Consider the following 22,331-nt stretch of genomic DNA (forward strand, 5'->3'; position numbering starts at 1 on the left):
ATGGAGAGAAAGAATTATAGGAGGAGAAATGCAAAAGAAAAAGTTATGACTTATTGCTTATCACTTATTTATATGGGTTTATGATTTGGGGTTTTGACTTTAAGACTTAAGCTCTATGGTAAAAATGAAAAATTTGGAAATAGGTATCAAATAATAACACTTGTACAACCTTTTGTACAACCTGTTGTACAACATTTGTACAACAAGTGAAATTGCTTATTGGCTCTAAAGAGGGGAGGGAAAAATGAATCATTTAAACATGAAAAAATATTTTTAAAAGTAAAATAAAAACTTAAATAAAAATAAATCCCTGATTGCAGTTTATGAAGATTTTCATTCTTTTCTTCTTCACCTTCTTGAACTCCACCTTCTTGAAAGTTTACTGAAATTCCATTACCTTAAAATGATATTAGAATGAGGGCAAGACTGTCTTTCCATTGTGTACTTAGCACAGTGCTTGGCACATTTGCCTTTTGTCTGGAAGGGGTTTTAAAAATTATTGAGTCCACTGTCATGGCCTAGATATGTTAACTCCATTTTACTTCTCTTTATATATCTTTAATTTCTTTGATTTTTAAAATGTCTCCTATGGACAACATTTCATTTCAGGCTTTGATTAAAGCAATTACAACTAGATAGACAGATTGTCCTACAAAGGATCTGACCAGTACTGAGTACCATGAAACACTCAGAATTTTAGAGATCTAATCCTGGTTTTCAAATATATTTTTTATTTGGGCTAATAAAATAGCAGAACCTTTGAATTATTTTTTAAGTTGAAGCTCTGAAAGAATGTGTGTAAAAAATGATACCTTAAAAAAATCTAGCCTAATCCTATCTAATTGCCTCAAAGTGTTAATATTTAAAGGTAATCCTAAAAACACCAGAGATAATATAATGAAGAAGAAAATGTGTTGCATTTATAGTCAGGACACATGAGTTCAAATTATGAATCTGATACTTATTAGCTAATGATACAACTATGACCCATTCACTTTCCACTCTAAGCCTTAGTTTGTTCACCTGTAAAATAGAAATAATATACATGTACCATTCACTTCACAGGGTTGTTATGGGGAAGGCCACTTATTTACCTTAACATGCTCTATACATATGAGTGATTACTGTCAGGATGTTAAGATGCTCCTGCTCTGAAGTACTCACCTTAGTTTTACACTTCCATTTTGTTATGGAATGAACATCATAGCAACAACCATTCTTTCCCATCTTGTATCTAAGTGGTTTGTTTTTCCTTCACAAATATACTATCTTAGTATAGACAATGAAGTAATATCCGCACTTAACATATATTCCCCAAATGGTTTGGCCTCCAAATTTTTAAAGGAGAAACTAAATGAGCTCAAGGAGGAAATAGATAATAAAATTATTCTAGTGGGAGACCTCAACCTTCTCTGCTTAGAACTAGGTAAATCTAACCAAAAAATAAATAAGAAAGAAGAAAAGGAAGTAAATAAAATTCTAGAAAAGTTATATTTAATAGACTCTGGTGAAAAATAAATGGGGATAAAAAGGAATAACTTTTCTTTTTACAAGCACATGGTGCATACACAAAAATTGACCATTGTACTAGGGCAGTGATGTAGAACATTTTAGAGACCAAATGCTATGCCCCACTTTCTCCAGACCCCATGCAGCACCATCCCTCCCCCCAATTTCTTTATCCTAGACAGGGGAGGAAGAGCTCCCATTGGGATGCTGGGCAGAGGGGTGGGTGAAGTGAGGACATATGTGAAGAGGGGGAAGGGAATGGACAGAATGCTCCCCTCCCAGCTCTGCCACATGTGAAGAGCTCTCATTGGGCTTTTGGGCAAAGTGGTGGGTAAAGAGAAAAAATGTCCTCAGGACGGTGTAGAGGAGGAAGGGAACAGTTCCCCTCAGTTCCTCTGCCTTTCTAGTAACAAACTCTGGCAGGCAATGGTTCATGTACCCACAGAGAGGACTCTACTTGCCTTTTTTTGCACATGTGCCATAGGTCCATCATTATGGTACTAGGGTATAAAAACTTAATAACCAAATGCAGAAAAGAAGAAATAATAAATGCATCCTTCTCAGATCACAATGCCAAATATACTTTTGTTCTTAGGGGGAAAACCTCAATAACAAAGTGGAACTTTTGTAATGACTTCTCCAATGTACTAAAATTATTTAAATTTTTAATGTTTTCTCAAAGGTGCTAACTATTCCTGTTTGATTCAATTCACTACATGAGTAAGTCATCTGTTTCACTACTGAGTTCCCTGTCAAAATATTAAAAAACAATGGAGTGGTCCCTGGAGCACCTCAGACATTATTACTTCCCATTGGTTTATTGGTTTTTTTTTTTCAGCAGAGCAGATAGGACAATCCCTCTCTGATGCCAAGCCAGTAGGCAGAGTTCCAAGAGAGAAAATCCACTAAATTTCTTCAATAGAAAAACAAAGGCTACTTCCTTCCCTGGGAAAGCACATGAAATGGAGGTCACCTCCCAGAATATTGGGCAAGATTCCAGCTCTCCACTAGGGTAATCCAAACCCTATGCCAGACTAAATGAATGGTCTTTTAATCAATACTACCATTGATCTAAAAGCCACATTTAGCATCTGTTGTCTATATATGAAATAATTGTGGGGTTTCATTTATAAGTCTTAAATCTTCTTGGGAGATAGAAAGGATTGCGAGGTCTAAAATGGATAATTTAGAATACCTTAAATTAAAAAGGTTTTGTACAATTGAAACTAATGTAACCAAGATTAGAAGGAAAGCTGTTAATAAGGAGGGGGGGTTGTAGGCTGTTTCTTGGACAGAGGTCTCATTATATCTAAAACATATAGAGGCTTTTGTCAAATGTATAAGAATATGAGGCATTTTATAATTAAAGTGATCATAATATATGAACAGTTTTTGGATGAAGAAATCAAAGTTATATGTAACTATATGAAAAATGCTCTAAACTATTATATATGACAGAAATGCAAACCAAAACAACTCTTAGCTATCATAATATGATATCAAATTGACTAAGATCGTAAATGAGCAAAATTATGAATTTTCAAAGACATGTGGTAAAAATTGGACACTAATACATTATTGGTGAAACTGTGAAACGTGAACATTTTGGAAAGCAATCTGGAATTAAGCCCAAAAAGTTTTAAAACAGTGTATACCTTTTAACCAAGTAATAACATTATTAGGTTTCTTCCCTAAGGTGGTCAGGTAAAAAGGAAAAGAACTTATATGTTCTAAAATATTTATAGCAGCTCTTTGTGGTGACCAAGAAATGGAAATTGAATGGCTGCCTATCAGTTGGGAGTAAACAAGTTGAGGCATGTGATTGTGATGGAATACTACTGTACCTTCGTAAATGATGAGCAGGCTAACTTTAAAAAAAAGGCATGGAAAAGCCTACATAAAATTATGAGGAATAAAAGAAGCAGAGCCAAGAGAACAATAGGTTCAGCAATAAAAATATGGTTTGAAGAATAACATGTTTGTCCACCTCCAGAGAAAGAATCAATAAATAGCAATAAGTACGACAAATAATGTCAAATGATGCCCTCTCTAATGGAGAGAGGGAAGGAGTTATCTGGGTATGTTAATGTTATAGACAAATAAATTACTTTTTTTAAAGACACCACTTGGTGTGGGGGATGGGGTGAGGGGAAGGTCATCTAGTCAGTACAGTGGATTGAGAGCCAGGCATAAAGATCAGAGGTCCTGGTTCCTAGCTGTCTGTCCCTGGGCAAGTGATTTAACCCCATTGCCTATCCTTTACCACTCTTTTGCCTTGGAACCTATAAATAGAATTGATTCTAAGATAGGAGGTTAGAGTTTTTAAAATATTGGGATAAAATAATATTAATTAATAACATAAAGCAAAATTATTATTTCTTCTTAACCTGAAAGGCTGTTAGTCATGAAAAATCATACTGAATTAACTTGCTTTCCAGGAAACTGTGTTTTTGTGTTATCTGTCTTCAAGATGTCTCAAAATTGATTTCTTTCTTTTATTTGGTGACAAATAACCAAGGTCTTGCATTTATGGACATGCTTCAAATTTAAACATGTTCTTTTGTATTTGGACCACATTGGAATTATAATTTCAAGTAAGATAGGTTTCCTTTATCCCATAATAGAAGGACACAAAGACATCAATAACTCCACTCAGCAGATAATTAAAAATATTATGGAGCATGTTCTAGATAGGACTTCTTCCTCCTATAGATTTATTTTCCTAAATATGACAGGCTCAGGCTAGAATGGAAATTATTTTGCATGCCTTTTCCTTGTAAATCAACTATGTGATGAACTGTTATAACTGATCGGGGCCTTTCAGATATGATACATTTATGAATGATGCAAATTAAGGCTACCCTTAAGTACCAGGAATCTATTGGAAGACTATGTCTAACACAATACTTTGTGGAAATGCATGCACCTAAGATAATATTATCAAGTGTATTGGAAATATTTTCTTTATATGCAATATAATAAACATAGAGGAAATATGCATGCAGAAAAATACATAAAATTTTAAAATAGTTTTCAATCAACTTTGAGAGAGAGAGAGATGAACCAACCTTTCAAGCTCTTTCTTTTGTCCTCCAAAAGCAATTACGGTTCTAATTCCTGCTAGAACTTCTTCAGCTACTGCTCCAGCTTTTGCATAAGCTAATAATTCTTTATCAGTAAAAGATGACAGTATCTGTTAAAAAAAAAAGAGAGAGGAATTCACTTTTGACTTCATGCTTTAGAAATTCCTTGAAGAAAATTCAACTCTGAAGACTTATTCTGGAATTCTGATGACATCTAAGAGTTCTTGTAGTTCTGCTGATGGAGGATCTGCTCTGGGAAGTTTAATGCTGCCAGAAAGCCTCAGTGATGCATTGTTGTCTGAGAAGCAGCCTAGCTAAGTGGGGAGAGGCTCAGAAGATTGGCCATCAAGTGATCCATTTTTCTGATGCCAACAACACATGAAGTCCATCTGTGGAAAGGTGGGGACATTGCTTTTTGAGCTTGTGGAGGGTATGGCTTATTCTAACACTCCCCAAAACCATTGTAGACCACTGATTTTTAACCTGGCATCCATGAATTTACTTTTAAAATATGCTTATTTTATTTTGATAGCTCCATTTCACAATAATTTGTTCCCTCTGTAACCTTCGATACTGCACTTTAGAACTTTTCATAACGTGCCACCCTTCCACCTTCCCATCTTCCTACAGCTTACCTCTTTCCACTTATTCTGCTGTCCAGTGATACTGACTGCCTTGCAGTTCCTCCCACCCAGTATTCCTTCTCCTGCTGCAGATTCTTTCATTGATTGTCCCCATGCCTGGAATCATCTCCCTCCTGGCTTCCTTCAAGTCCCCACAAAACTTCTACCTCCTGCAAAAACCTTTTCCCAGGCCTCCTTGGTCTCAGGTCCTTCTCTCTAAGGTTCTCTCCAGTTTATCCATTTATTATCTTGCTTGTACATCACTGATAGTCTGTTGTCTCCTGCATTGTACTGTGAGTTCCTTGAGAGTAGGGACTGTTTTTTTTTCTTTGTAGCCCCAATAATTAGCACACTACTCATTAGCACACTCACTGTGTTATATGATTAGTGAACTCTAAGAGCTTAGTTAGTTGCTTGACTGCATTAAAAATGTTATTCTGAGAAGGGACTCATGACTGAAAAAAAGGCTAAACAAAGCTCGGATGCTATCAGAGTAAAGTCCTCTGCAAACATTAGCTACAGAAACTCTACCTATTTCGAGTGATTAGTAACTTCTCAGCAGGTGTTGTAGGTCAATAGACTGAGCCTCCTCCCTCCAGATCTTTCCCATCATTAGCACCGTCCAATTACAAACAATATGCAAATGAGGCATGTCCTTGGTGCCTTCCTGCCAGCCTCAGGGGCAGGTAGACCTGCTTCTACCACAAAGTGACTGTGTGACCTTTGGTAAAACGTGAGACGCTCAGTGCTGCAGGCAACATTCTAAGGTCATAAATGACAGAATAAGGGCTTGCCTGTGCTGGTAGGAGGAGTTCTCTATAGCACGTTATGGGCCCAGCCCCCCCCCAAAAAACCAATAATAAAGATAATAAAAGTTTATATTTGCATAATGTATTATGGCTTATGAAACATTTTCGATAGGTCTCCAAGGCAGGGACATAAAGAAGTAATATATAGAATAGTAAGAAAGAATACTAGAAGCCCTGGATTAAAATGCTTTGAGGGCTTTGTGGGCTAAGCAGCTTGGCAGACTTCAGATTTTGGTTTAGAGTATTTTTCTAGAGAGGTGAGATTTTTCTGTCCTGTTCCCTCATTTTCTTTTTTTCTCTATATTTCCATTTTTTAAATTAAAATTACATTGTTAAGAGCTACTAACAGACACCTGTTTGAGAGTTAATTTTATAATGGCGACCACAATATTTTAATTAATATTACATTTAATAATTTTATTTTCAATTATTACAATACTGAAGGCTAAATTCATTGTTGTACAGTAACAGCCCATCACCAAATTATATGGAGCACCCATGCAGGATGCATTTTTTAAAGTGGCCTGAGTCTCTAATTCCGTCAGTGAGATACTACTCCCATGCCATATTCAAAATCAACTCCAAAATTATAATTCTGTATGTTATTACTCTACTGTTAATTAATTTTGTGGGATTCTTTAAGCAGACCATCATATCATCTACAAAGAGTGATAGTTTAGTTTCCTCATTGCCTACTTTAATCCCTTCAATTTCTTTTTCTTCTCTAATTTCTATTACTAGCGTTTCTAGAACATTATTAAATTACAGAGTTGATAATGGATGCTTTACTCCTGATCTTATTTGGGAAGGCTCTAACTTGTCCCTATTGCAGATGATACTTGTGGATGGTTTTAAATATATACTGTTTATTATTTTGAGCAAGGGCCCAGCTATTCCTATACTTTCTAGGGTTTTCAATAGGAATGGGTGTTGTATTTTGTCAAAGGCTTTTTCTGCATCTATTGAGATAATCATGTGGTTCTTGTTGGTTTGCTTGTTGATGTGGTCCATTATTAGGATGGTTTTCCTGATATTGAACCAAACTTGCATTCCTGGTATAAATCCCACCTGATCATAGTGAGTAGCCCTCATGATGACTTGCTAGAGTATTTTTGCTAGTGTTCTATTTAAGATTTTTTCATCTATGTTCATTAAGGAGAATGGTATGTAGTTTTCTTTTGAATCAGTACTAAATTTGTGTCATAAAAGGAATTTGGTAAAACTCTTTCTTTGCTTATTTTGTCAGATAATTTGTATTGTGTTGGGATTAGTTGTACTTTAAATGTTTAATAGAATTCACTTGTGAATCCATCTGGCCCTGGAGATTTTTTCTTAGGAAGTTCCTTGATGGCTTGTTCAATTTCTTTTTCTGAGATAGGATTATTCAAGTATTCTATTTTCTCTTTTGTTAATCTAGGCAATTTATATTTTTAAAAATATCCACCCATTTCACCTAGATTATCATATTTATTGCCATATAATTGAGCAAAATAGTTCTTAATACTTACCTTAATTTCCTCTTCATTAGAGATGAGATCACCCTTTTTCCCTTTGATACTATTGTTAATTTGATTCTCTTCTTTCTTTTCTAAAATTAGATTAACTAGTACTTCATCTAATTTATTTGTTTTTTAAAAAGTACCAGTTTTTAGTCTTATTTATTAGTTCAATAGTTTTTTTTTACTTTCAATTTGATTAATTTCTCCTTTAATTTTTAGGATCTCCAATTTAGTTTTTATCTGGAGATTTTTGATTTGTCTTTTTTTTCTAATTTTTTTAAAGTTGCAAGCCCAACTAATTGATCTTCTCCCTGAGTGCTGTAGGCACTCAGAGGTATAAATTTTCCCCTGGGTCCTGCTTTGCTTGTATCCCCTTGAGAACAGTGTCCTCAACCCAAACCATAGATTATGTCCTCATCCAAAATTCAAACTGGGATTCTCTCTGGGACCATGCAGATAGGCCCTCTTTAGCATAGATTGCCCTGGGCTGGGACTCCAGACTTATCCACATGTTTGAAATTTCAAGGAGTGTGGATTGGCTTGAACCACTATTTGCCCCTGTAGGATCTCAGGGTCTGACTGTTAGGGCTTAGGACTATGAGAGCAGATGTGGGATGGGGTTGGGGTAGGGTGGTTGTGGTTTGCTTTTGGCTTGCTCTTCACTCCCTGCTATGCCTCCTGCAAGCTCTGCTTCCATCTCACCCTAGTTGTCTGCCTACCATTTGGATTTTTCTTTTTATTGAAGGTTGTTTCACTCTGTCTCCTTGCTGGTTCTTTCACTACTATATTTGTTTTGTGGCAATATTTTAGTCTTGGAGAGGATTTTCATGTTGAAATGGCACTGCTATTCTAGTTACTCCTCCATCTTGACTCTATCCCACACCTCAAATATTTTTAATGGTAGGTTTAAACCCAGTAACAGACAAGTCAGGGAACTATTGATTCATGTAGTATGGCAGATATGTTTTATCTGTGGGTAAAAATATTATTTTAAAAATTCACAGGCTTTACATACCTTTGCCCAGACTGCAGCTGACAGGCCTAGGACAGGACTAACAGCCAGAATCACAAGTGTTAGTTTCCAGCCTCTTGTAAATCCAACAATAAAGCCTGTGAGAAATGATGCTAGGGATTGAAATAACAGTCCCAACTTGTCTCCAATTCCGTCATTAATTTTTGAGACATCACTAAAAGAAAGAATGTAAATCTTACTATTAGAAATAATAAACATTTAAATAACTTCTGTTGTGTTTTAGGTTATTTCTGATACTGTAAAAAAGGATGAGGTCAATGCTCATTTTCTTTTTTGTTCTACAAAGTCAAATATTTGCTACACAGAACTGTGCTCATGTGTGTGAACATGAATATGTGTTCTAAAACAATTGATCATAAACATTTCAGATTTCTCAGAGACTGTATCCACAGGAAAACAAGTTAAGAAGCAAACCATCCATATTCACATTTATTTTTATCATGATTGATAGATCTAAAAATGTAGACACCAAATGTGAATTGTCAATGTAATATACATTTCACAGCTTCATTAGACAATCACTATTAAGCACCTACAAGTTCAAGCCCCCCTTGTGATACAAAAATTAATAAAGCACACTCTTTGTCCTCATATTTACAATCTAGTAGATATTTTCTTTGGAGCTAGCTAGATCTCTTAAAAATCAGAAGAGCCTTTAAAGTCATTGAGCACAAAGAATCATCTAGAAATTAAATATCCAACAATGTGCTTACTCAGTGAGTCGAGTGTTCAGCTCCCCGACATCATGGACATCAAACCAACCGATTTCCTGGCGCATTATTGCATGGAAAAAGTTTTGTCTAATTTTCTTAATCTGTCGTCCAGCGGCTAAGGTCCAAAATGAAACTTGAATGTAGGCAGCAATGAGCACCCCAGCACCCACTCCACTGTAATAATATGCGTACCTGGAAAACACCAAATAGCCCTTGAAAATATTTCCTTCAGTTAAAATAAGTCTTTTAGAGACAATTTAACTTTTCCTACTCTCTCTCTCAGTTTCTCTAATCTCACAGGTCTTAAGAAGTAGGACAAGTCTTAAACTGAGATTGTTAGCATCACTAGTGGGCTATTATTCATCTGTAGAATAGCAGTTCTCCCATCCCATTCTTTCTTAATTACTTATTTCCTCTCTACTAATGAGTTGGTGTGATAACTTCTGCAGGTGGGCCAATGGAAAGAGTTCCTGTCAGGATGAGTGAATCAAGGAGAATAATGTTCCCTAGTGTTTGGGGATGGTAAACAACACCATTCCAAAGATAGGTAGACTCCCTAAAATAAGAAGGGTAAGTACAACTGACTACCATGTCTCTCAAAGGGTTTATTTCAGTCCTTTCATTCTTAGTTCTTAAAATCTAATTCTACAATGAGTTATAAAATAGATAAACATCTTCTAACACCAACTCCCAACCATCTAGAGAAGCAAAACATTTTCTTCACCAGATATTTGGTATTTCAACACCTACACATACAAACACAAATTGTCAAACAATTACTTTTAACAATGAAATGCCAGAGCACTCAAAATGAAGTAGAACTGGATTATAACTGAAGTTCTCAACTTCTCACATTTTAATATTCAGATTTGTGTATGTATGTGTATGAGTGAATTTTGCACAAGCTGTACAGAGGAACAGAAAATAACATCTCAACAATGAACTGTGATTAAATACTTTATCATAATTAAGGATCTTGGCACACAGTCCTTCCCTACAAATTCTGAGTTTAGTACAACAGATAATTTTGATCAGGGAAATAAGCCTTTGGTTAATGGATTACTCATTGGTGAATTATTACCTCAGTGTTAGTAGAAGAGACCTAAATAGGTGAGATAAATACCAGTATTGCTCTGAAATCTAAAGCAATACAAGGTCTGTAATTCCATATATTTGTCATTAATTTTTTAAAAACAAACTAAGAATTTAAATAAATTCAAGTAGTCATTAGAAGATTTCCATTGGCGGTTAAATACAAAAACCAAAAATAAAGTTCACCTGGACACTGAAGTTTCTGGTTTCCCCAAAAGGCTCAAATGCCATTTTAATCCATTCTATAACAGGTCTTATCTTTTGGACAACCCTATCTTTTTTTCATCTCTTTTCTCACTTATTTTATGTATCTTTAGTATCTTTGTTACAAGTAGTAAACTTAAGTGTCTTTTAAATTTCTTAAATCATTAATCAAATGGAAAAACAAGAATATGGAAATAGGGAAAAGGTAGGGGTGGGGAAACAAGCTATTAATGTATAGTTGGCTATGGTTAAACAAAAATAATCATATTACTTCCAGGTGGCATCATTATGTGTCATGTAAGTATGACGGAAAAAGCCTGGAAAGTGAACGAAAATTCTCTGACTTCAGTGATAATGTCAGAACTGAATTGTTGATAAAACTGTTTTTAAAGCTGCGTCAAGGTTTTGTTATTGTTGTTAGTATTATTATTAATTTTAAATTTGCATCTCTTTCACTCAGGTTGAAGAATAGTGGCTATTTGTGGGTCCAATATGACTAATAACCAGAATGGAAGTTTGTTCCTCCTTAATGGGCTAGTTCACCCCTCCTTAAGGCAGATGGATGTCTATTTCTTGGTTCTTAGGAGCTCATCATATTGGTTCCAGACAGTTCAACATCTAATCTGTATTAGATCTCAGAATTGCTGGACCTCACTTGAATTCACCAACTTCAGCTTCTCCCAGTAGCAGAAATTGCAGGAATGTATCATCATATTTGGGGAGAGAATGTTTCTAGAAACTATTTAACTGCTTTCATTTATATTCCACTAAAGGATAAGCTAACACATTGAATATTAAAGTAAGGAAAATTTATCAAAATCTTAAGTGAACATTATTTTGTAAACCAGAGAAGGCTTCTTCTATATCACATCATCCAGGTACTGAGCAATAATAATATGACTACTGCTACTGCCCATTCTGTCCCTACAGCATAAACTGACAATGTAATAAAAATTTCAGAACAAGTATAATAAAAGTCTTAGCTGATACCAACAAGAAGTATAATTAATTACGTGGTCATGTCTTCTTCCAGATCAGATATGAAATTGGCTGCTCCATAAAGAAAAAAAAGAAAGAAATGAGTTAAGTGAAAAGATATGACGTATAGGACTTTACTTAGCTTTATATATGCTATATTTAAAAATGAAGTTATTTAATATCCCTGTATTTCCATAAGTCAAAAACTATTCAGATTCTACTTAAAAATTTAAGATAGGAGAATGAAATTGCCATTGTGTTGTATGTACTTTCTAGATTACATATATTAATTATGACAAAATTATGGTATAAATTCTAGTTCTCATATTTTGAAAAAGAAAAAAAAACTTCTTTAAGAATCATGACTGTATAAATAATTTATACCAACATGTTAAGACATTGAATTATATATCTGACATTAATAAGGCTGGAGGCTTCAGATCATTACTTAATATTATATATACACTGATTTTTAAAACCACAATACATTAGTTCTGGATTTTTTGCTTTTTCTTTTTGGAAGGATGTGTAATATCAGTGGTATAGCTGAGGAGTAACTTCTATCAATGTAGAGAATTATCTTTTTTAAACTTAAAGTCTTAGAATTGAATGAATCACTAAGAGATTTACTATATTCAGATATCCAGTTTTATTATACAAAACCTCCAAGAGCTACCTGGGAGGACGGTGTAAGAGGAACAAGCAGGGCCAAAAGACCTATGTTCAAGCCCTGAGTCAGACATTTACTAGTCATGAAATATGAGACAAGACCCAACCCATCTGTGCTTTAGTTTCCTTATCTATGAAAGAAAACTAATAATACTCGAGTTGTTTCGCTCACATGGTTGTAAGGAAACGATGCATGCGCTTAGAACCAACCATTAAGCATTACACAAAAGTGAACTACAACAACCCAGAAAGCCTATCTGTGACACTATAGAAATAGCTTTTTAGTTCTGAACTTTAGAAAAAAAAAAAAACTTTGAATTCTTATAAGAACAGCATCAGGAAATTCAGGTTCTGAATGAGCTGAGCCTAGACAATAGGATTAAGAATAACAGAAAAGGGGGTTTAACAAAAATATTACAGTTTTTTATATGGCTGTATAAAAGAAACTATTTGCTGTCCAGGGTCATTGTGGTGAGGAGAAAGTGGAAGATGACAAAACTACTCCATTCTTGCCTTATTTCTAATTTTTCTGCCTATAAGAAGAGTTTTTAGATTTGAAATAAGTTCATCATCCAATATAGAAATATGGTGAAAGTGCTTAGTAAAGCCTTAAGTGTTACATAAAATTAAGATGTTTTTATGTCACTAAGGGAATATTGTTCCAGGTGTGGGGTGGGACTAAACGAATTTCTAGGTCTCTTCTGACTGAGATTCGATAATTTTGAAAAATAAATTAGATTCTGTAACTTCATATCTATTTGACGTATTTTGGTATTCAACTGGAGATAGTTGAATGGTGCCATGGAGAGAATGATGGGCCTGATCTGGCCTTAGACATTTGCTAGCAGTAAAACCTTGGGCGGGTCACTTAAATTCTGTTTACTTCATTTTTCTTATCTATGAAATGGGAATAGTAAACATCCCTACCTCCCACTGTTGTTATAAGCATAAAATTATATGACATTTATAAAGTTCTTGGTACATTATACAAGAAAATTATACAGGTACATTATAGGTACGTTATAAAGTGCTGAGCACATAGTAGGTGCTGTTTAAATGCTAGCTATATTGATTAATTGTCCAGACTAGTGACAATCAATTGTGATATTTCCTTTTTTTACTTTGTTTTCAGATGCAATACAGACAAAATAGGGTGTTTGATGATGAGGTCTGTGTTGAATAGTGATTCAGAAAGGAGAGGTAATTGCTGTTTTTCTGCCCATCATCCAGAAGGTGGTTCTAAATGACACTTATGTACATAGATCTCTAGATTCTTTGCTATTTTAGAGAAAATAGATTCAAATGGTTGTTAAAAGTGAGAAAGCAACAGAGCCAGGAATGTATCAACAGCCCTTTGGTAATGGTAGTATCAGGTCTAGGAATCATTCAATCAACTAATTACTAATATTTATTCTGTGTTCACCATGTAGTGGATACCACCCATAAATTAAAAAAGAAACTATCTCACTGAGTTCACTCACTCCCCCACTCCCACTCCCCATCCAGTCCCTCATCACTTCACAGCTCGATAACAGTTTCTTGCATGAAACCTCCAATTTCTCATATCCTAATCCATATTAAACTGAGCATCCTTAATGCATCATGTTAACAGACTAATTTTGATAACATGACCTTCATTATGTCACTCCTCTGCTCAAAAATCTTCAACAATTCCCTTTTGTTCCTGTTAAATCTAAACTCCTTGATCCATGTTTCAAAGCCTTCCATAATCTGATGCACTTTGCTCATAGAATCTTACTTTTCATTATTCTTATTTGTAGGTACCTTTCACTGTGATGAGGCTGGCTTCCCTCTTTCCCACAAATACACCATACTTGTTCCTGCCTCCCTGTTGCTCAGATTGCCTATAATGCCTTCTTTTCTATTCTTTTCCAGGCCAAATGTTGGCCAGCTCATTAAACAATTCTTCATCTCTAATGTCTCCTACAATTGTGATAAACTACAACTCATCCTTTATTACTCCAGCATATGCTTTCTTTTAGAGTCAGAGATATATCTAAAAGTAGAAGGAATTCTAGAAACCATCTAGTCCAAACTCTTTATTTTAAATATGAGTAAATTGAGGCCCAAGTAACTAGCCTAATACCATACATACATTGTTTCTCTTGGTCTTTCAAGTATATTTGAATTTGTTCAAGGAGAAGATTCATGTCTTCTCATTCAGTAGTCTTCATGACACAATGCTCAATAAACAGTTGGCTGGTTTATTTTGAAATTAGGTGATGGAATGTCTAAAATACTAGATTACAGTTAGAAAGAGTAGTCCTAGTTGTATGACCTTCCTAGTTGCATCACCACTGACAACACAACTTCTAGTCTGCCTCAGCTTCCTTATGTGTAAAATCAGTATAATAATTGTTCCTACCTGCCTGGGTTGTTACAAGGATAAAATGAAATAATATTTGTAAAGTACTCTGAAAATCTTAAAGTACTATATAAATGTTTTAATTATTATAGTAATTTTACAATTATTATAGTAATTTTACACACTCTAATTACAGTAATAATATTGCCAACTCAAAATGATGTGATACTTACTTAAATTTGTCATGTTAAAGTTAGTGAGATTTTTTTTTCCTGCAGAGGAAAAGCTATCCGTCATGTCCCCAAACACTAGCATCATAAGAGGGAGTCCTGCTCCATGTGCGATGGCTGCAACCGTTCCTAGCACCATGTACAATCTATCCAGTCCATCAGAAAAGCGAAACTGGTGGAGAGGGGTGGAACACATAAAATAGAAAAATTAATTAGCATAATTACAAAGTGTGTGTTTTTGCATATCTCTTTTGAGTTCTGAATCTAAGCTTCAGGTTAAACTTACTTGCTCCTTTTTTCTCAGAGGACTTGAATGGGAAAATGCACAGAAATAGAAAAACAGGATTTAAAATGATCATATCAGCAATATGTCTCATAAATATTATAAACCAGACTCAAAGCTCTTTTTTGAGGTGATATTGCCTTGAAAAGCACAAACAATATTCATTTTTAGAGGTTCAAAGAGGGGGAGGAAAGGTTTATTCCTTACAAAGACATCACTTATTCTAGACATCTGTCAAGCTATAAAATGGCAAAACTCATTAAAGATACATTTTAAATATAGACATTGCTTTAAAAAGGAAACAGAGCATTAAAATATGATTGAGATATATATTTTTGTCAAATGATGCCTTTTCTAATGTATTTTAATGTAACAAATAAATAATTTTAATATGGTTGTTAGAATGATGTTATACACTATGTTTATGTCATTTATGTCTCCATAATCTCTCCTTGTTATAGAAGAGCCTAAAAAATGAAAGAAGGCAAAAAAGGGAAGGAAAAAAGGAAGGAATGGAAGAAAGGAAAAAAAGAAGAATGGAAAACAGGATTATGAATTGGGTGGGAAGATTTAAGAAACAATTTACATCTTTTTTCTTAGATGGATTTATCTTTAATAGCTAAAAAGATCAAAGGTATGGAAAAACCAGGAGAGCACAATAGGTTGCTGTGCAGCCAAGGGTGATATCTGAAGTTGTATAATACCATAATCAGGTGGCTGTTATACTTTGATATAGATAGCAACAGGTTCCAGGACAAAGACATTTATAGAAGGTCTATTTAAACAGTAGGTCCAAGATTTTGTGAGATACACGTGTTATTGGGAATTCAGAAACACAAGGAAGGAGATTGGGTGGCAAAGAGTCAAAATCCTCAACACAAAATCTTGATAAGCAGTTTGAAATAATGCTGTTGATCAGTCATTCAGTTGTATCCTATTCTTCATGACTCTGAGGACCCTACTGTCCATGGGATTGTTGGCAAGGGGGCTGGAGTAGTTGGCCATTTCCTTCTGAAGTAACATAAGATACCACTGTAGAGAAATACAATAGCAACTCTACATTCTTCTACTTTTTTGTGGTTCCTGGTATGGTATGAACCTTTCACCAAAATGGGTTAGGCTGGGAAGTACCTGACTAAAGTATGAATGGAACAAGCAGGTAGAAGCCAACACAAAAAATTTTAGGTTAAACACGGATTATTTTTTTAAGTTAATTGTGAGAAAACCACTTAAAGTGTAACTAGGCATCTTTTAAAACTAAGTTTTAAATGTTATTCACCCGCCTCAAAATAAGTATTTAAAGTTATATTGCCTTAAGGACTGGAAGCTACGTGAATTTCAGACCCAGAGCATTGAAGAAAGTCAGTACCTTCATAAGGGCAAGCCCAAATCTATGAAATAGCAGAAAATAGTCTAAAAATCATGGTGCTCCAGGAGCTAGTCTGAAACCACTTGTGCTTAGATACTGCTTAAACTAAAAAGAAATCATTGTTTCATTCTGTAGGTATGTTTTGTCAGTTGCAAACTTTATCTTCATCCCTTTTCTTCCCATCTGTCTCCATGTCAAGGGAGATTTAGATGGCAAACTGAGGAACACTAGTAAGTCAATAAACAGTCAGACTGGCTGGCTCTGCACTTACTATGAATATTCTGCTTTTGATATGGTGTTCTCAAACAGAAAATACAAACTTTTACTCTAAGTAAATATTTTATCTACCACCACTGGAGAAGAGAAATGAGAAAGAAACCATTTACTACTTTTACTTCCTTTGACTTGGAGATCCAAATGAAGTTAAACCAATGATTCATCAAATTCATATTAAGCACATATTCTGTTCAGGCATTGTGCCAAGCACTAGCCTTCTAAATGTGGCTACACAGTGACATAGATTGCTAACAGGGTATAGGAGCAATGTGCCTGCCAACCATATCTTCTCAGAAGACTAGACTCTGTATCAAATGGCTAAAAATAAGGCATCATCAAGTTTTCTGAATTGATGAAGACTAATGGACATTCTTTAGTGCTCCTACTTGCATATGCTTTATGTTAGTTGCATCAAGCCCCAGAACATTATAAAGCTTCCTGGATAAGTCCTATAACAATTTGAGTTTGGTCTATCTAGCCATATATTCACATAGGGAAAAAGCCAAATGAATGAAGAATGCCAATGGTGCATCCAGCTCTTCATAGCCCTTCATGAGATTTTCTTGGCAAAGACACTGGAAGAGTTTGTCATTTCCTTCTCTAGTGGATTAAGACTAACAGAGGTTAAGTGACTTAACTAAAGTAACCAGCTAGTAACATTGGAGGCTGGATTTGAATTCAGATCTCTCTGACTCCAGGTTCAGTATTCTATCCACTCTTAGCTTCAGAAAGCTTCATATAAAATACTCTGCCATCATAATATTTCTTTTGGACAGACACTGAAAATAAGGTTAGGCCCAGAATTGTACAAGAGGACAAAAGTGTACTGCCTTTAGGGAACTGCAAAAGTTATTTTTTTTAACATAAAGTTTCTTTCTGAACCAAAGCCTCCTATTTTGAAATCCATTATTTTACCAGCTTTTCAGTATGGTTATGAGTTTCAGAGTACTATATTCTCCAAAGAAATGAAAATGGATGTCAACTTGAGGGGGGGACAGAAAATTGGGGGGAGGTTAGTTGACTGTTACTCAACAGATGAGAGGAATCACAAAAAAGAAAAGAAATTTGTGAGCTAAGAAAAAAATATGTACTGTTCACATGATGAGAATTAGAGGTATTTATGGAAATCATTTCACAGGCCCTAGCAATATCAGTTAGGCTGGTGATGGAGGATATGGACAAGAATCACACAGAATGATTAAAAAGGAAGCAAGAAACTGGGAAAAAATTTTATAACAAATTTCTCTGAAAATGTTTCATTTCTCAAATATATAAAGAATGAAGTCAAATGTATAAGAATACAACTCATTCCCCAATTGATAAGTGGACAAGGATATGAATAGGCAGTTTTCAGATGAATAAATCAAAACTGTTTATAATCATATAAGAAAGTTCTAAATCCCTCCTGATTTCAGAAATGCAAATTGAAACAACTCTGAATTACTACCTTACACCTATCAGATTGTCCAATATAACTGTAAAGGAAAATAATAAATGTTGGAGGGTATGTGGCAAAATTGGGACACTAATGCATTGCTGGTGGACTTGTGAATTGATTTGACCACCCACTGTCAGGGAAGATCCAAATGTTGTACTGTCAGGACATTCAGAAGAAAGAAACAATTATGCTAAAAGGTGCTGCAGCTTCCTGTTCATGGTATTTTTCACACAGTTATTTGAGATTGACCCATCCTTTATTAATACATTATATGCCCCTCTTAATAAACAATAGCCATATTTTATTTATTGGTTATAATTCTGGATGTTACAAAAGGATGCTAGAGGCCATCTAGCCTAATCAGCTCATTTCACAGACGAGGAAACTTAAGGGCCCAGAGGACTAAATGATTCATCCTTAACAATATAGGTAATGACAGAGGCAAGATTTGAACTTAGGATCTTTAACCTCAAAGCCATTGCTCTTTCTACCATACCATGTCACCTCCTTGGAGTAAAGTTTGCATCACTAGAAGGAATACTCATATCAATGAGATCAGAGATCCAATTGAACACTGAGTACAATCACCCTTTCTTCAATTAGAATAATTAATTAATTCAATTAGAATAGCCTTTTAAAGATCTTGAAGGCCCTGATGAAGTGAGACAGTATCTAGCAACACCAAGTCTATCATTACATGTAGCACTCAGTAAATGTACAATCATCATATGCACACCCTGGTCATTCAGTAAATGCATGATCATTATTAGTATAATAGATGTACTATCAATATAGCCATTTTAAAGTACATTACACTATCAAGTATACAAAATCTAGTTAAAACATTGCTATCTATAATATGTAGATGGTTTGTGACTTACAAAAAAAATTACAAAATATTACTTTCTATGAGGCAGTAAGATGACACTCAGGAAAGAAAACAACTTGAAATCTGGAAATCCTGAGTTTAAATCTGGAGACACATACCTACTTCATCACATGGCCCTATTTAACCTCTGTCTACCTCAGTTTTCTCATCTGTAAGATGGGGATAATAAAACACCTTTTCCCCAGGACTGTTGTGAGGATAAGATGAAATAATATTTTTAAAGAAACTCACAAACCTTAAATCACTATATAAACTCTAGCTATTAATCATTCTTCTCATTCCTTAACTATTACAGAAATCTGACACTTTGAAGTTGGCAATCTAACCAAAATATATCTATTTTGTGTCACGTCTTATTTTGTAATTTTCTTTCTGAAGGGAAAATTTAAATTTTCTCCAGAGAAGTTCAAAGTGGGGGAGAGGAATCAATTTTCTTCTTATTTACTAATTTACCACCAACATTTTCCAGGTAGAAAAAATCCAACAACCATGTTGAGACTTAGTTAAGAAAAGAAGGTTATTTTGATCTTTTGTCATATATACTAATAGCATGGGGAAAACAGCCTTCCATCCAAACAACTTCATTAGTAAGTTTTTATGTTTTGTATGCAATTTTTTGCAGAGTTCTACATAAATTATTCAGATAAAGAAACGAGTAAAGCAATGACCTCAGGACTACTTACTTCCTTTCCAAATGTTTTAGGTGATTGCCTGAAATGACCTGAGTCTTTCTAACCCTATATGACCTTTGCTTTTATGCTGCTTTTCAAGTTGATGTGAGTTTTACATGTTGATTGCTACTATTTATTGGTCAAAAGACATCACCAGGTAGGCTTATGAGAAGAAATTCAAAATATCAACAACTATGTGAAAAAATACTCTAACTCATTAATAATTAGAGATAAGTTAAAAACAACTTTGAATCCATCAGATTGGCAAAGATAACAAAAGAAGGAAATGACAGTTGTTTGAAGGGTTGTGGGAAACCAGACACATTAGTGTACTTGGTAGAGTTATGAATTGTTCCAGCCATTCTGGAAAACAATTTGAAACTATGCCCCAAAAGTTAGTAAACTGTGCATACCCTATGATTTCTCTTCACCACTACTAGACCCCCTGAAAGGTTTCCGAACTGGAAAAAGATCTATGTGTTCAAAAATATTCATGGCAGTTCTTTTTATAATATTCCCAAACTGGAAACCAAGAGTGTTCCCTTATTGGGGAATGGTTGAACAAATCATGGTAAATAAACGTAAAATTTATTGTGCCACAAAATGATAAAATAAATAATTGCTGAGGAAGTTAGGAAGAACTTTTATGAGCTTAATGCAGAGTGAAATTAGCAGAACTAAGGGACTGATTTGTATAATGGCAATAATATTCCATTATTTGAAAGACTTTAGAACTCAATCAGTACAATGATAAGCCACAAATCTAGAAGGAAGATGAAAAATGATGAACTTAAAATTCAGACAAACACAAACACATCAAAGCATGGACTATTTGGGAATTTGTTTTACTGAACTATGCATATTTATGATGAGAATTTTAGTTTTGGTTTTTGTTTTCCTGCTGTTATTCAATTTGGGAGAGAACATTGGGAGGGACAGATTTATAAATAGTTACCATTTATTGTACATATAATTAAAATAGGTGTGTATTATAAAGCTCATAAAGCTCGTAAAAGTCCTCAGTTTTCTTTCTATTTTATGCCAAGCATAACATAAAAGAAGAAAATTCAGCTTTTTTAAAACGTTTTAACAGTTTGTTAAATGTCAAAGACTTCTTATATAAAGAGTGAAATGAATAACCCCAGAAATATGACTTCAGAATTTCCCAGAGTGAAACAGAAAATTGATTTTATACTGTTATCTATCCATGAATTCAGGAGTGACAGAAATACAAAACAGTTGGGGATGGGGGCAGCTGGGTGGCTAATTAGCTTGAGAGTCAGGCCTAGAGACAGGAGGTACTAGGTTCAAATTTGTCCTCAGACACTTCCTAACTGTGGGACCCTGGGCAAGTCACTTAACTCCCATTGCCTTGTCCTTACCATTCTTCTCCCTTGGAACCAATAAACAGTATTGATTCTAAGTCAGAAGGTAAGGTTTTTTTTTAAATAAAAAAAAAAGAAATACAAAGCAGTCACTGTAGCATCAACATGTCTATCATAGAATGAAGGAGAGATATTAACAACAAGGAAAGGTGCTAGTTTCCAGGGTTCCTTTATTTTGATTGTTATTTCCTAACCTACAATTACTTATATAAACATTTAGCAAGATAACATAACAGAAAGTCTCTATTATTTATGAGTTATTCATTAAAGTTGTGAGTGATGATGCTGACAATGTGAAGTCTTCCCTGTGTGGCTGATTAAGTTCTAAAATTATGGTTCTCATTCTTTATCTAAGCCTTTGATATCATAAATATAACAAGGAACTAGGTATGGAGCAGACCAACAACACTCATAGAATTTCTGATCTCATCTTAAGGAAATATTACATATAGATTTAAAGATGGGACTTTTATATTTCATGTAATCTAATAATCTCTTCATCTTATAGATAAAGAAAGAGGTCAAGAAAGGTTAAAGGATTTGTTCAAAGGAACCCAGTAAATGACAGTCAGGATTTGAACTTAGGTGCTGTTACTCCAAATTTATTTCACTTTATACCATACTATTCTGCCTCCTAAGTCAAGATGAATATTTAATTATTCTTTATTAAACCTACAAATATCCTGTAGAAACTGGAATAAAGATGTCACAAAGATTTGTAAACTCCAGATATTCTTAGCCAAAGTCCAAACAGTGGATAATTATTATTTTCATTAATACAAGTAAGAAGGACTTAGACTCCCACCTAGCAAAGAAAGAAGGAATCTAATAAAGAAAGAGTGATTTTAGGGTTTTCCTTTTTGTTTAACAGCTTTGAGACTTCTTTCTTTCTCCCCTGTTCCTGTGCTTGCATAGATCCACCTGAAGGTCATAGACCTAGCACTAGAAAAGAAAATGGGGGCCATTCTAGTCTATCTGCCATCTTATCAATGAGAAAAATAAGACCTGGGGAGATGAAGGCAAAGCTTACTTACATGTTGTAATTAGCAGAGCTGAGATGATGATTAATGCACAGAATTAGGAATGAAGGCAAAGCTAACTGAGTCACAAGTAATCAGTTGAACGCTGGACTTAGAGATAATGATGCCACCTTTTATCACCAAAACAGCTCAATGAGTTGTGAGAATCATTTCTCCTTCTTGCTCAATAATCTCAATGATCCTGCGGCCCCCTATTATTCCCAAGATTATAT

General features: G+C 34.6%; 1 protein-coding gene across 2 annotated transcripts in view; it reads right to left on the minus strand.

Annotated features, from left to right (window-relative positions):
- Positions 1-22,331, minus strand: part of LOC100027271 (ATP-dependent translocase ABCB1-like) — a 119,159-nt gene that overhangs the window by 93,284 nt on the left and 3,544 nt on the right. For both annotated transcript variants that reach the window (XM_007504942.2, XM_056800162.1), the window contains exons 4-8: positions 14,772-14,940; positions 11,579-11,615; positions 9,270-9,461; positions 8,539-8,710; positions 4,578-4,702 (exon numbers count right to left, since the gene is read on the minus strand). In XM_007504942.2, coding sequence (XP_007505004.1) covers positions 4,578-4,702; positions 8,539-8,710; positions 9,270-9,461; positions 11,579-11,615; positions 14,772-14,940 — 695 coding nt within the window. The remainder of the gene's footprint in view (positions 1-4,577; positions 4,703-8,538; positions 8,711-9,269; positions 9,462-11,578; positions 11,616-14,771; positions 14,941-22,331) is intronic.

Source organism: Monodelphis domestica, chromosome 5 (assembly GCF_027887165.1).
Source record: "Monodelphis domestica isolate mMonDom1 chromosome 5, mMonDom1.pri, whole genome shotgun sequence".
NCBI classification, from domain to species: domain Eukaryota; kingdom Metazoa; phylum Chordata; class Mammalia; order Didelphimorphia; family Didelphidae; genus Monodelphis; species Monodelphis domestica.